Genomic DNA, 12,556 nt, shown 5'->3' with positions numbered 1-12,556 from the left:
TATTACACTTTACTACCATGTTTACTGCTATGTTTTTACCGTATTGTATATTCAAGGAGGCAAACTAAGGCTTCACTGAATGTTGTAATCTCAACGCAACAAAATGCACCAAATAAACCTCAACATAATAAATACTTACCCCTTTCACCCCTTTCAGATCGCCCTTCAGCAGACTGTCCAGTGGAAACGTGATGATATTGTTCATGTTCTGAAACTGGAGCAAGAACCAGTATTAAATAATATTTCTCCTAGAATTCCCCGCTGCAATGGAGATTATAATCACGTGGAGAGGCACAGAAGCCCCTTACATTAGGACCGCTTTCATTACATTAGGATTCTCATTAGCATTTGAAAAGAATCCATCTTGAATACAATTTCGGTGTCAGTACACAACCACTTGGCAAGCTCAGAAAATCATTCGAGCCCATCGGATGTGTTCTGCACGCATATACGGACCATCCGTCTAATCCACATGACACGTATCCGCACACATCATCATCATTATTATTATTATTATTATTATTATTATTATATAAAGGAAACTAACTGAAATTGTGTCCGTAAAACATTAGAGATAGGGATAGTTGAATGTTATGCCAGCTGTATTTACAATAGTGTTATGTTTATTCTTGTTAGCTGTGAGCCGTGTAATTATCGTACAAACACATTGTGGGCTAGAGACAGACCGTCAAACAAACGCAACAGGGCGCATGAGCTCACGTTTTACACGCCTCACAGAACTCTTTCAGACTGTGCCTCAAATATATGTGTTTCATGCAGTGTGTCTGGAAATGCGTTCAGTGTTAAAGGATCAACTGCAAATGCAGGAACACATCAGCCACCGTAGCAAGCTAGAAAAATATTGGAAACATTCTTCTTTATTACTACAGAAACGAAACTGTGGTATGTTTTGTCATTGGGGGGGAGGGGGGGGGGCACTATTGACTGATGCCTAGACTATAGATGCGTTTCTAATAATATATTACTATTATTAATATATTATTAATATATATAACAGCCATGGATTATGGCCCTTCAGCAGTTTACGAAAATGAAATTAACTTCACCACATTTACTATAAAGCCACGAATTATGATGATGTTGCCAAGTGCTTCGGCATTTTAACAACCAAAAAGAAACGTATGCAAAAGTTCATTTGCTCTTCAAGACCTGAATAAAGTATACTGCAAGAATGAGATCTTAGCGAGTGAAAATATCTTAAATAAGGTCAAATTTAACTAGATTCCAGTTATAGAATTACTAAAACAATTTCTATACTTCTTAAATGAATTTCATAGTTTAAATAGTCGTGTTTTAGTGGCGGATACATTTGGTCATTTTATTTCAAGATTAAAATGAATTAAAAATGTCTAGTAATATATGTAGTTTATTACAACCATAAATCCTATATGTGGTTTATTACAAGCTGAATATGATAATAAGAAAAACATGGTTATTTTGACTATGTTTATGATATTTTCACTTGCTTAGATGCAATTTATTTTAACTCCATTCACACGCACAAACAGCTCTCACCAGATTCTTGAAGAGGGCGGTGAGCTCCTTGGTAAATACAGAGAACTTGAGGAAGGCTGAGCCAAGGTCAGGGTCATCCCGGTACACGCAGTTCTCACCGAACTTCTCCAGAGCTTGAGTGTACTGCTCCTCATTCTCAACATGAGCTGAAAGGAGAGAAGTAAAAACATGACCTGTAATACGGTCGGCAGTAAACTTGAGAGAAGGCAAGACCTTTTTAACCTATTACAATCAGAAATGTTAAACAATATGAGCACACTTAACACAGCACATGACCATAATCATTTGAGGCATAAGACTAAAGCTTGCTCTATACAGTGTGATTCCAGCAGTCTTTTTCCCCAGTAGGACTTATTACTTACACGGTACACAATAATCCCAATAAGAGTTGTATAACAGACTGTGAGATAGCATGTTCTTTATATTGGAATAAATGATGGCAACAGCTACTACATTTTGAGATTCTGCATGTGCACTGACACAGCACGGACCTGTAGCCATTCAACTGGGAAGCTTTAAAATCTCATCTCACAATGGTAAAAAAAAAACCTCTATGAACTAAGCCTTGGCATATGAATTATCTCACTACACACCTAGAAGCTGTAATTGATCCTCTATTTCTTTGCAGGTCATGTCCTTTTTTGCCTTGTTGTTATACAAATGTGATGAGACATTATATAGAGACGTCTGTAATGACAGTTAGATAATAACAGAGGCAGCTGTGAGATTTTAAGAACAATTTTCTGACTTTGTCATCCGCCGTCTTTGCTCGCAAGTGACACGTAATCAGGCAACTGGAGAGTATCTGACTTTCTAAGAGCAAAAAGACACAGCTCATGACAAAAGATAGTCCTTTATGATGCAAGACTGTAGAAGCAAATGCAAAAGGAGGCTGAATATTATACGACTTGAGGCATCTGAGCGGCCAAAAAAGCTGAAAGATATGTTACGAAGAAGAAGAAGAAGAAGAAGAAGAAGAAGAAGAAAAAAAAAAATTGGCCAGCTCATACTGAAACAGATTGGATTTTCACTATCAAATGGCTCTTCTATCTCACTTCCCGTTGTCTCCTCGGATTTGGGCTTTTTTTTCCTTCTCACTCCTATTGTGTTAAACCAGGCACATGGAATTCGCTTATTATTTTAATCCCTTTATTTCCACTCTGCATGAGATGAGACCAAATGCCACAGATAGCAGCCAATTTAAACATGTCCCAAAAACCCAGAACTTCCCCGTGTCCAGTCAAACAGGATTAGCCTTTCCTTATCTACATCCCCTTGCTCATGTTAACATGAGAGAACATGCAAAAAAAAAAAATGGCAAAGCGGAGTTTAGTAATTCCCCTAACCACACTGGAGACTATCTAGTGTTAGCAATTAGCCGTCTTTTCAGTTTGCCTCGGGGAAAGTGTGTAATGCACAAGCCTAAACATGTAGTAAAAGCGCATCTCAGGCTATACGTGTGTGTCGGTGGGGGTTGTAATCAACACCTGCAGTGTTTATAGGTCCTGCTTATATGTGTTATGTCTGCTTTTGTGGTCGTCAGCTCAACAGTTACTCATACCTATAACGTCCGTCTGGGTTTCCTAATATTCGGAACAACGCTCAAGCACATCATACAGCATCAGACGAAACAGACACAGAAAAGAAAAGAAACAAAAACACCATTTTGTGTCCATTTTTTTTCTGAACACCTTTTCAGATTTCATTATAGTGTATCAGCTACTGGCAAGTAAACAAGGAGAAAATTTACACAGATGCTTAATCAAATCCATAAATATGCAGAAGAATCTTATTCAAGATTTTAAAGGGAGATTGAAGTAGTGCTTTATTAAGGGCAAGTGCACTTGTTTAATGAAGCGGTCAGTGTAAGACTAAGTTAGACTATATTCCTCTTACTAGTAGACAGTATTACTGTCCAACTTTAGCCTTTTCAGTTAGAGCTAGATTGTTTGTCCTAAATTATTTCTTTTTACATCACAAACATTTTTTTATTCACGTTCATCAATTTCTTACATAGATTTGAATTATTTACATTTTTATGCTATTCACCAGACGCCAATTTATATCATTTACACAACTGAGCAGTTGATGGTTAAACAGTCTTGCTCAAGAGCCCAGAAGTACTAGCTTGAAAGAGACTTGAACTCATGGCCTTCTGATCAGTAGCCTATTGTCTCAACCACTGAGCTTAACCACTTCACTTAATAAAAGATTATTTAACTAAAAAATAACCAAAAACAAAAAAGATTTTAAAAAAGGGGTTACATTGAATTTGGACTTAAGAACCCATGCAGTCCTAGTGTTAAATTAATATTGCACAGCTGGTTGGCTCATTAATTCATTATGAAATTTGACATCAATATAAATACTGGTACCATGTGCTTGATTTTCTTTTTATGCTCTTGTTCAATAGTTTTTGTACAAACAGCTATAAAAGTCACGAAACTATGGGATGTCAAATGGGACGTAAATTTAGCTGAAATGTTTCAGAAGGTGATTTCTGTCCACTCAAAACATTTAACGACATAAATACCATATACCGATCAGGCATAATGCCTAATATTGTGTTGGTCTCCCTTTTGCTGCCAAAACAACCCTGACCTGTCATGCACTGTGTATTCTGTCACCTTTCAATCAGAACCAGCATTAACTTCTTCAGCAATTTGAACAACAGTAGCTTGTCTGTTGGATCGGATCACACGGGCCAACCTTCACTCCCCACGTGCATCAATGAGCCTTGGCTGCCCATGACCCTGACCCTGTTCACCACTGCTCCTTCTTTGGACCACTTTTGATAGATACTGACCACTGCAGACCGGGAACACCCCACAAGAGCTGCAGTTTTGGAGATGCTCTGATCCAGTCGTCTAGCCATCACAATTTGGCCCTTGTCAAACTCGCTCAAATCCTTACCCTTGCCCATTTTTCCTGCTTCTAACATCAGCTTTGAGGACAAAATGTTCACTTGCTGCCTAATATATCCCACCCAGTAAGTGCGTGCTTATAGTGTTATGGCTGATCGGTGTATAATATCATGATAACATTTTTTAATGATCTATTAATTCAAACTAACCCACAGTGAGTAACACACTTTTACTGACTGTGAAATCGAGCTCAACAGCTCAGTTACTTACCCCTAATCTACCACCCTGAAAGATGGACACACAGACAGGAATTACTGGCCTCTGATGAATAATACATTAGGCTAAAGTGGAGTTTGTGAGGATCAATGTCAGTCGCATTCTTTCTTTCTCTCTCAGCCATTGTCTCTGTATTGAGAGGACATAATGAGGCAGGAAATGAGGCAGTGGCGTGCTGTCATTTTGGAATTGGCCCAGAGCTGGAAATAACAAAGATATACCCAAAAACAAAAGAGCAAAAAATGGGAGGCCATCCTTTCGACAGATTCATGTTTTCATCAGTGTGTTCAGATTCTTCTAAAACAATAAAGAAATTAAAAAACAAATAAAGAAAAGAAATAACACTGAGCTACTGAAAAATTAGTAGCTATAGCACCAATTGTAGCCGTAGCACAAATGTACTGGCAAAGTAAAAATGACTACTGCGACTGCAAAAATGTACCAAAACTAAATAGAAGGCTTCTCAATAATTAAATAAACCTGTATTTCCTCAGTACTGCATCAAAACTCCAGATATTCCCCATGATGGTATCCCAAACTACAGAGGAGCACACGGTCATATCAAGTCTCGGTGCCACCACATTGAGATTTAACAGCTAAAAATCAAGGCAGCTCATTCACACTAGAAAAGACATTGTGTCACTGCTGCGCTCTGAAAAGGAGAGAAGCTTGAGGGGGTGTGAGAGAGCAAGCAGGAAAGTGTGAAACGCTGCTACTTCCCAAACATCTGCTTCTGAGCTGTGACTCATCAGACTGAAAAACTTAGTGTGAATACACTGAGAATAAAACCTGTACTGGATACTGACAAGGGCCTCAGAGCTTAAAGATCCTCAGCACTGAAACATTTCTAGATATAAATACAACAAATAAGATATACAAAAAGAAGAATGCCTAGCAGTCTTAGAGTGAGTGCGTGTGTAGGGACGAATTTAAAATTAGCCTCTTGGTGTGACATTCACAGTTGGAAACTTAAGATCAAGACCCTTCCCTGGCTTAAAATAAAATAGTACCTTATGTTATGACAATAGTTCTACAAGCTTAGTGGTGTATACACTGTCTACAGTGACTCTGTTTGGACTGGAAACATTTTCTTTCTATCTGTCTTTTTAACTCACTCACACACTCAAACACACACTCACAAACACACACTCACTCACACAAAAACACACTCACACACAAACATTCTCACATACGCACAAACATTCTCACACTCTCTCTCTCACACGCACTCGCTCTCTCACACACACTCACAAACACTCGCACACATACATTCTTACACACTCACTCACACATTTTCATACACTCACGCTCACACACACACTCACTCTCTCACTCTCTCTGCGCCTTGTGAGCATTTTTTGCTATTTTGTTACACTAAAATGAAACCTTAACAGCTCATCCGTGACTGTGGACTGCTGAGCACTGAAAACGGTTCTCTCATTTCACTTAAGCTAGCAAGCAGCTTATGATTTAGCGTTGCATCTCAAAGAGCTGACGACTAGTTTTGTCTTCCGCTGTATCTGCATTTCTTCAGCAGTCCCTTAAAAAGTCACCCACTGAACACTAGCAACTTAACTCAGGCAGATGCATTATGTTAATAATGTTTGGGTTAAATGTGTTAACACAGCACTAAACCCACACAATTTATACAGATTTTTCCTCAGTAGCTCTGTTTAAAGAAATGTACAAGGTCATTTAGTGAGGTTAGAAGATATGCTTCAGACCTAGCTTAGCTTAGCTAATCAACCAGGACAATGTCGTTTTGATGGTTCAATGGAGATAGGGGGAAAAAAAAGGAAAATGAAATATGAAAAAATGTTACATATAGTTTGTATAAAAATATCACATCTCAACAAAACGAAAAGGCATTGCTTATACTAAACGTCATTTAAAGATGTTTCTAATGACTAGTTTGAATGACGTAGAGTAAGAGTGATCGATTCCCGCAATTTTATCTAAACCAGTTACAGTGTGATATCTTACGAGGATGTTGGTGCTGATGTGAACTAGAGATACAGTCATCAATCTAGGCATTTAAAGCATGCATGGTAGTATAGCCCAATGGTCTACTGCATAACACTAGCTTTTCTCAGCAAAGGTGTTAATGTTACTCAATTCAATCACATGGAACAGATATACATATATGAATTAAGCTTTATTTCCTAACCCAATTGTGTCAACCTCTGACAACTGTAAACTAGATTATTATCTAAACTGTACTACATGGTATATACAATGCTTGCATCAACACCATTTATTCCAGACTAAAAACAAAGTCATTTTTGGCATTTGTTGGTATTGAGAACAAATTGAGGAACTTACTTGCTGATAAACACTTAGGGGCATTGTGGAACATGTTCTTTATCTCTGTTTGTTTTCCTCCTATTTAAACACAGGCCATGAAATCTACACACATGTGCATGTCCACACATGCTACTAAGCTTGTTAGCTAGTTGAAAGGAAGTAAGGTACATTAGCTACGTATATTTGTGACCTCTGATCGAGTAGGGTTTTAGCCGAGAGTGCACGAAAAGGTGCTTTTGTACAGCATGTTCCTCTGTTTTCATTGCAATGAGTCCCATGGGGCGATTGTGACTGATAATATATTGTGTAAGAACTGTTATTCTCACTGACCTAACCTTAATCTTAGATATTTTCACCGACCTACTGTGCTGCTAAATTGAAGACATTTTAGCAGGTTGCTCTGAATGCTACAGTACCTCATCTTGATGTTTTTATGTGCAGTACAGTTTGCAGTCTGCTTTGCTTTTATTACCATCATTAATTGTGATCCAGATACATCCAGATAGTGATCGATTCTGTCGTCTGTTCATTAGTCCCCAGGCTTACGTCACTTATTACCACACGGTACTTGGATGTTAGGGTCAGAGCATGGCATCAAATAGAAACCTGAAACCAGTATCAGTAATAACATTCCTAGTATATACTCTTAAACTCGAGATCTATCACTGAAATCTCAGAAGCAGGTAGAATTTATTGGGAGTATGAACAGCAGGTTGAATAGAGTGACACAATCATGTACATGCTTCAGCAAACAAAACTGATCAGCCAATCACAGAGCAGCGTGCCTCTTAAAATGATCTAAAAAAAAAAATCTTTTCTGCTTATATATTTTAATCGTTTAAAACTGACATATTCAGGACTACTGTAGGAGTCTAATTATATCTCGCACAGCACAGGATATCCTGACGTTATCTCAGTGCCCAGCCGTGAGTTGTAACTTATCCGTGTTTAATTATGTGAGAGTAGATAGACGTATTTCCTTGGCTCAGACTCACTCACTTGGTCACACTATCCTCACCTGTCATGCACTATGTATTCTGACACCTTTCTAACAGAACCAGCATTAACTTCTTCAGCAATTTGAGCAACAGTAGCCATCTGTTGGATCGGATCACACGGGCCTGTCTTTGCTCCCCACGTGCATCAATGAGCCTTGGCCACCCAATGACCTGTCGCCGGTTCACCACTGTTTATAGATACTGACCACTGAAGACCAAGAACACCCCACAAGAGCTGGAGTTTTGGAGATGCTCTGATCCAGTCGTATAGCCATCACAATTTGGTCCTTGTCTCACTCGCTCAAATCCTTACACTTGTCCATTTTTCCTGCTTCTAACACATCAACTTTAGGACAAAATGTTCACTTGCTGTCTAATATATCCCACCCACTAACAGGTGACATGATGAGGAGATAATCAGTGTTATTCACTTCATCTCTCAGTGCTCATAATGTTATGCCTGATCGGTGTATAGTAACTAGAGTTCCTAGTTCGTGCTAATACCACAGTCCCTCTATTAGCCAAGGTCTTGTTGTTAGACCACATGATCCCATAGAAAGGCATACGGGTGCTTTTTTGTTTGGTTTTGTCTTTTCTCCCTAGTTTAATCATGACCAATCCCAACCCATCAGGCAGCTCTCCTGTATCACAAGACAGCTAACATCCAGGCAGAGTGAAGGCTATTTAATTGCTTCCTCCGAGGCAAGTGAAGGCAGCCGACCTCAACTTTTCGAACTGTTGCTCATGCAACACAAACTCGCAGACGTCCATGATTGGCGATTGCGAATGTGACTGATGGGGGAGAGAGTATTCCACCCCTCCATTTCTTCCTCCCTCACTGGGAGCACAGGCAATTTTGTTCTCTTAGACTCCTGGTCATGCTGTGACTGGCTGTGGCATCATCAGGATTCAAACTTGTGATCTTGGGATGATGGGGTACTCTTGCAATTCTGTTGCACCACTCAGGAGTTGTTTTTGTGTTAGGCGACAGAATACTGGCACTATGTATGTACAGCAACTCTTGAGCTTTTTTTAAAGCAAAATATGAAGCAGTCTGACACGACTTTGTTTTCACAGCGGAATAAATAAGTGGAGTACAAAATGTGCGTCACTTAGACAGGTCCGAGTTCATTTGTTGTGTTCGTGGACGCGCTAAAAATACTCATCGAGTCACGGTTCTTACACTTAAAGCAATACAACATCTTTTAAATCATTCATAGCAATTAATTCGTTACTTATTTCCCGCTGTCTATGTTTAATTAAGTAGATTTCCATCATCATAACTAACGGCGCTAATGGCTAAAAATTTCTCCTCAGTAAATGGGGGATGGGAGACGTTGTGAGTAACGTGAGCACTACACCTGTCCTCGCTGCACCTGGAGACATATTTAAAACAAACAGCCATGTCATTCAGCCATTATCTGGAAATCCCTCCGCCTTTCTATAAACACACAGAACAAAAAAAATCCACGAGGAGATGTAAGTGGGAGAGAAAAAAAGCAACTTATTCAGGATGTCGAATAAAATGGTGTGTAATCACGTATTTTTGTTGAGTCATGATGTCAATATTCCCCTCTGTGGCTACTTTTCCCTGTAGCTTGTACAGCTCTCTACACCCTGCTACTAATCACACTTATGGTGTCTAGCTCAAGCCCTGATGTCTATCCCCAAAGTGTAGGTTTATGAGGTTTTTACCCAGAAGTCTGTTCTGCAGAACGTGTGCTTTCCACCGAGACACACAGTCATCTGTAATTGGGAGAAGTCATAGCTAGTGCTATACGATGACAGCTCACACAGTAGTCAGGTATCTTCAGCAAACCTCAGGTTCGCTACAAGCAAGGACAATGCATGCTCCAGTTCTGTCAGTCTCTCTCTCTCTGTCTCTTTCGCTCTCTCTTCCCATCTCAACATTTCTTTTTTCTGACCCAGCTCTCATTATCATTATCAAGTTTTCCATCCAGAGTTTAAAAATGGCACAAAAAAAACAAACCGGCATGAGTCTGAAATTTGGAAAAAGTGTTATATATCTTAAGCTTGGCTGAAGTGGCAGTTAGTCTATAGAAAATGCTGGTATTGTTTGGATAGACAAAGAAACTGAGGTTTTCTCAAACTTTAATGTATAGAAGGATGACGGATGGATGGATTTATGGATGGATGGATGGATGGATGGAAGATAGAAAGGAAGGACAGAAGGAAGGAAAGAAGGAAGGACGGAAGGAAGGAAGGAAGGATAGACCAGTGGAGTAATTTAGGGAAGGATAGAGCAATGCATAGAAGGATAATGTGATGGATGGATGGATGGATGGAGTGACAGGCAGACAGACAGGCAGGCAGAGAGGCAGACAGGCAGACGGACAGACAGATAGATACTTTCCTTTTGAGACACAAACCAAAAACAGCTTTGCACTTTGGATATTGTTGTCTTGTTGGATGTGATTGATAAAAACATTCATTCATTCAGCACTTGTGGTCATCTTTCACCCTTTTTATAATTGAAAATAGCACAAACACACCATTCCCTATTCCTGCATGCCAGATAAAGCACTTGGTATTCACTGCAGTGAGAACAGCCTCTGCATACTCAAAGCCATTATACATAACTCATTTCTTCTGTCCTTTAACCCATCTGTAACTGTCCTGTGTCCTTAAAAAAACACCTTACTGTTGCATCGATTCCTTATCTTCCTCCATGTCTGCACCGGGGGCTTTTTTTTATTGCACCCAGGACACCTGTGAAAACATGTTAACTAGCCAACAAGCTCATTATGAGTTTACAACAGGTGCGTCAGAGCAGGGGAGTACACCAAAATAATTCTCCAGAACATCCAGTAATGGTGAAACCCTGACCAAGAGCAACAGCATGTTAACCAGATTTATAGAGCGGTTAGTTTAGCTGGCTGAGAACACACAGAACTAGAAAAGTTCAAAGTGCCTTAGCAAACAGCTAAAAAAATCCTCAATCAGCCTGAATGAAAATAACAAAAGCCTGGCGTGACTAACCTTTAGCTGACCTAGCATACATTCTGGCACAAAGTTCAGAATCTACACTCCCAAAGCGCCACTTTTCTCCAAAGACACTGAGTCACCATGTTACAGCTTTGTACTGCTCTGTGGCAAGCTTTTTCAGTTTCACTTAAAACTGTCAAACGCTGGTACTGATTCACCGAAACGAAATAAAACACTTAAACCATACAATCGAATATAGCACTATTAAAGTCTGCAGAAAGCAAGTGTGCACCGCTGGACACAACTTCATTCATTATTCTAATCATAAACATCGGTTCATTTCCACTTCAGTTGAAATAATGAATGCAGTCTATATTTTTCCTGTTTTTATGCAAATTTGGAACATTTGCATATGGAAACGTAAACCGAAAGATTCGAGATTTACATCACCTGAACATCTAAACACTGAAACAGTGGAAAACTTAACTGCCAATAAAAAAGACTGTGCAAATAAACAGAAAAAAAATATATCTAACATTTAAGATTTTTAATAGTAATGAATGAGGTAGGAAGTACCTGTGTTTCCGTCCGCATGAGAGCATGTGTTTGGCTGGGGCGCTTGGACTAAAATGTTCATCTTGCTTACTTAACAGCACTGGAGTAACAGCAGTTAATGGAAACGTGCAATGTTTTCCGTTTTCTTTAGCCAACATTTTTAGAAATTCTATTAAAATGAGCAAAATCTGGATGGAATCTCATTAGGTGAGAAGCAGCCATGAAAGATGCAGAATTCGAAATATTCTCATACACGGACTCCATCTGCCCTATTATATGCTACGCTGGCTTCTATTTTGTGCTATGAATTGTATATATGATGCTAATAATGCAATTTCAGAGGCACTTGAACAAGAAACCAGATATTACAGCCGAGACTCGGGGACAAGCTACAAATATAAGAGTATGGTGCCTCCTCCTCCTCCTCTTCCTCCACCTACTCCTTTACAAAACTATCCACTTCTGTGTATTACAAACTGATTTTGACAAACTGATCGCACCATTACATTATACACAAAATGCAAGCTGGCTTATAGCACAATTGAGGAATTCCAATTCGGTCCATCATTTATCTCTGTACCAAACCCACACGGTCCTCTTCAAACCCTAACCGTTACGTGAAATGCTAAAGTGATCAGTCTTTATATCTGTTAGTAATCTAATAATGCCTGAAGAAGGCTGAAGATTTTGTATAGGGCCATAAATAATTATGTACTATTAGTAAACTACAGCATTTGGACACCAAGAGGCTCATAAATCAGCATAAAACAAAGAAGCTAATAACTTATAAAAGCCTCGGAGTTATCTAATGGATTGCGCCGGCTCCAGAACATAAGTGTGGACAACAGCAATTCATTATGTGTCAAAGCTAGTTCACGGGTCACTGCTCTCTGTTTACGTTCGGTTGGTAGTGGTAGTGGTTGTACATTACCTTTGGAGTGTAGAGTGGACTGTTTTTATGCAAATAAGGCATTTGAATGTGCTCCACTCAAGCCAGCGAGTATACAGGCTACAGAAAACACTTACATATGCAGAATCAAAACCTGAAACAGGCATGTGCCTATCTAAAGCGTCATA

General features: G+C 39.3%; 1 protein-coding gene across 2 annotated transcripts in view; it reads right to left on the bottom strand.

The window, feature by feature from the left end:
- asap2a (ArfGAP with SH3 domain, ankyrin repeat and PH domain 2a) overlaps positions 1 to 12,556 on the bottom strand; it is a 72,300-nt gene that overhangs the window by 28,192 nt on the left and 31,552 nt on the right. For both annotated transcript variants that reach the window (XM_058399709.1, XM_058399710.1), the window contains exons 3-4: positions 1,537 to 1,682; positions 140 to 214 (exon numbers count right to left, since the gene is read on the bottom strand). In XM_058399709.1, the coding sequence (XP_058255692.1) occupies positions 140 to 214; positions 1,537 to 1,682 (221 nt within the window). The remainder of the gene's footprint in view (positions 1 to 139; positions 215 to 1,536; positions 1,683 to 12,556) is intronic.

Source organism: Hemibagrus wyckioides, linkage group LG09 (genome assembly GCF_019097595.1).
Source record: "Hemibagrus wyckioides isolate EC202008001 linkage group LG09, SWU_Hwy_1.0, whole genome shotgun sequence".
NCBI classification, from domain to species: Eukaryota; Metazoa; Chordata; class Actinopteri; order Siluriformes; family Bagridae; genus Hemibagrus; species Hemibagrus wyckioides.
The sequence above is the reverse complement of the archived record's forward strand: the minus strand, read 5'-3'. Positions and strand labels throughout refer to the sequence as shown.